Source organism: Opisthorchis viverrini, assembly GCF_000715545.1.
Source record: "Opisthorchis viverrini unplaced genomic scaffold opera_v5_21, whole genome shotgun sequence".
In the NCBI taxonomy this organism is placed as follows: Eukaryota; Metazoa; Platyhelminthes; class Trematoda; order Opisthorchiida; family Opisthorchiidae; genus Opisthorchis; species Opisthorchis viverrini.
Genome location: NW_008751677.1, coordinates 43,849 through 47,194, shown reverse-complemented (window position 1 = coordinate 47,194; position 3,346 = coordinate 43,849). Strand labels below are relative to the sequence as shown.

Sequence of the window (3,346 nt, the reverse complement as noted above, 5' to 3'; positions counted from 1 at the left end):
GGTCCTCAGCCTGAGCCTTTGGCTCAAAAGCCTAACCGCAGGGCTTTTGTATTCAATACAAATGCATTACCGTTTCTACGGAACAGGCCACCACATGTTCCAACCCCCAACCGGGAGGGCCAGGAGACTGTGTTCGTCAGACCTCTAACCATTGACCAACCTGGTATGTGAGACTCTGTGAGTGTCGTGAGACACTCTCCAGTATAGCTCAATGGATCTCTGAGGTGCGCAAACCGTCACACCACGGTAAGGTCCAGTCTCTTCGTGACGGTCGTCGGTACACAAAAGTGTTGTTTCTGCCTATTCGGACCAATGACAGTGGTGAGGATTTCCAGTATCTTATTTCCTAATATCGCAAATCGGTTTCCAAGGCACTGTGAATAATTGCGTGTTATTCTTGGGCTTTTAAGTTTATTTTGGAGAACCTGGGTGACCATTGCATAACCAGTTGTTTCTTGTCAAGCTTATACCTAGGGCATCACCCGAGGTTCGTCAGCACGAAATAACCTGAGATCACCTTGATTGGCCTTTTCATTGACTGTGGACCAAACACAGACACTCGGTTCTCCCAACTCAGACTCTTGCATGACGTTACAGCAAGCTGTGTGATTCTCTCAATAGGTAACTCACACTACACACTGTCTCAAGGCTTCCATGCACGCATTTGCAAATTCTCTGTGCTATTTCTGTATTCTGTAAGGATAGAAGGTCCGTTTTAATTCCACTCCGGACCTAGTAAGTTGGAAAAATATCAGATCGTACCTTTACAACCAACTCCGTTACAGTAGCGAAAGCTGGTTGGGTCTAGATTTTTAAAGCAACTCCTCCTATGAACAAGGATGTCAGTTCAGGCAGCGCTGATCTGGATCGTACAAACGAAAGTTATTGATGGGTAGTAATGAAGTATCTTGTTGCTGTAACAGTTCGGTCACTGTATCCTCATCGTTGCGCGTTCGTTTTTTATACCCATCTTTTTATTCCTGTATAGGGTGAAGTAAAGTATGAACATGAGTCCAGAACACTTGATTGCCTTTCCACTGTAATTCAAGTGGATTGTTGCCCCCTGTCCCCGCGGTGTGTGCTGTTGGTGACTCGTAATGGATGGCAAGTAAGTGTTTTGTGCGTAAAACGGATGAACGTTCATTCAAAGCTTTATTTAATATGATCCGCGGAGTCGTTTTTCTGTGACTTTAGACTTTGTAGCAGAATATCTGCCACTATCTTCTCGCGCCGGCACTGCTGATTAGATAGTGCTTTGTATTCTTCAGCCAATAACGTAAGTCCACCGAAGTATGACCACCAAATGGGTGAAAGGCACGGGATTTTGCACGAAATGCGGTGATGTTCACCCTTGGCGACACTAGTTAACCATTTTGTTTCCTATTCCCAGGGCATACTGGGGCGAGAGGTCCCAAGTGGTTGGAGCGCGAATTTACTGACCAGAAGGTCCGTGGTTCGAACCCGACTTCCGCCACTCGACTTCCCCTGTCTAGGCTTGGGCAGCCTGGCAGTTAGGCACCGAAAGGGTGCTACAGCTGAACGATTTATTATACTGATCCTCCTGCTTCACGACCCTCTATGTACTGACTCTCTGACACAACCGGACAACTTTGTTGTTCACTCTCGAGAAATAGCTACGCGTCCTTCCGAATTATGACCACCCCTCGTGTACGACTGAATCGGCCTCAAGTCGTTAGACAGTGGGCATGCTGTACTGATCATGATCACCACGGAGTTTCGTTAACAGGAACTAACTGATAACTGGTGCGGTAAACAACGATCAAGTCAAAGCTTTTTCTCCCAACGAGTGAGAACCACGTAGTGGGGGGTTGGTATCCAAATGCGATGCGATTATAGGGGGAACAAGCAGTGCGCTATACAGCTGTCGTAAGGAATTCTGTTACGGTATTGAGCATGGACGGCATTTGTGCAGATGCATACCCCCACCACCGATTTCTGTGTGTAGTGTGGCTACGCACCAGCCTAAACACGGACGCGCTGTGGCCCACCGCTGTCGTACCACGTACTGATGATGTCACCTTGATTGATGACGAGACGATTGCAACCAAACTAACTAGTTCAGTGAACATCCATACAACTTGAGATACGAATATTCCCCTCGGAAGTAGGTCCGTATTACGATAAGGCTAACTGGATAAAGAGTGTAGCCTATCGTCACTCGAGCAGGACACAGCTGGAGATGAGCGACCTAAGCTCAGATTCAGTTATTTTCGAAACGCAGCGACTGCATTGTTATGCGCAGTTTGATCGATTATTGGAAGAGACAGGTTCGTCAGAACCAAGCTGGGCTTCGCCCTTGTCGAGGATGCATCGACCATATCTTTACCCAGAAGCGAATTCTTGAGCAGCGCCACCCCTTCAGACGTCCCACTTTGGTCGTTTTTCTTGATTTGAAAACTACTTTTGCTTCTGTCGATCGTCAGCAACTTTGGCAGTGTCTGATGATCAAAGATGTCCCTTCCAAATTTATATCCTTTCTGAGGGCACTGTATGCGAACTCCTCTGGGCGCGTACGAGCATACGGATATCGAATATCGTTGCTGAACGAAAGAGTATAAATTCCTTTGGGCATTACTCTATGCATATTGCCACTTTCCGAATTGCGCGAAAATATTTTCCTTCCAAATTGCAACGAATATGCTAGAAACAGCACCAATGGTACCAAAAGAGACCACTGCCTCTTTTGGCTCGACTCTTCTTATCCCTGACTACCCAACCCCATGGGTTCCTTTTTCATACCAATTTTTCGGTTCTTTCACACTTGTTTGAAACCGATTGTGTTTTCGCTGTGTCCCTGCCACCAATTCAATGCTGTACTGTAGGCAGATTATTATCTGGCGGGAGTGTTGTAGTTGTTCTTCGGGGAGGGGCGCGTACCGGTTGGTTGTTGTAGAAATACTAAAGAGACAACCACAAAGTCAGATGGTATGCGGTCTCCCGGTGGAGACTTCAGCCTTTTCTGTGGGGATTGCATCCTAGGAAGATAGAATTGACTGAAGTTGGGTTACCACTGGGAAAGGGGGCTGAAGAAGTCTTAAAAGATCCCGGGGAGCAAGGACAACCCCTTTTTCCTACATGAAACGGATTGTTTTTTTTCGACGGGGAAATCGTATTGTATCATTTCAGAAGAGCTTAGTAAACAATCGGTGGTTTTTATTTGGACAACGTTTCGATTTTGACACAAAAGCTTCATCAGGCCAGGTGACCAGGTCACCAAATTGGCCGGGTTATAAGGCAGACGGGGAACCAATCAGTAAGTCAGTCCTCTTCAGATTATCACTAGATCAGTGTTGAGCGTCAATTAACGGATCTTGTCGGTTAGTGA

General features: G+C 46.5%; 1 protein-coding gene across 1 annotated transcript in view; it reads left to right on the top strand.

The window, feature by feature from the left end:
- T265_12883 (hypothetical protein) overlaps positions 1-3,346 on the top strand; it is a gene marked incomplete at both ends in the record, with an annotated part of 54,596 nt that overhangs the window by 18,912 nt on the left and 32,338 nt on the right. The window contains one exon of the mRNA XM_009166058.1: positions 989-1,108. Coding sequence (XP_009164322.1) covers positions 989-1,108 — 120 coding nt within the window. The remainder of the gene's footprint in view (positions 1-988; positions 1,109-3,346) is intronic.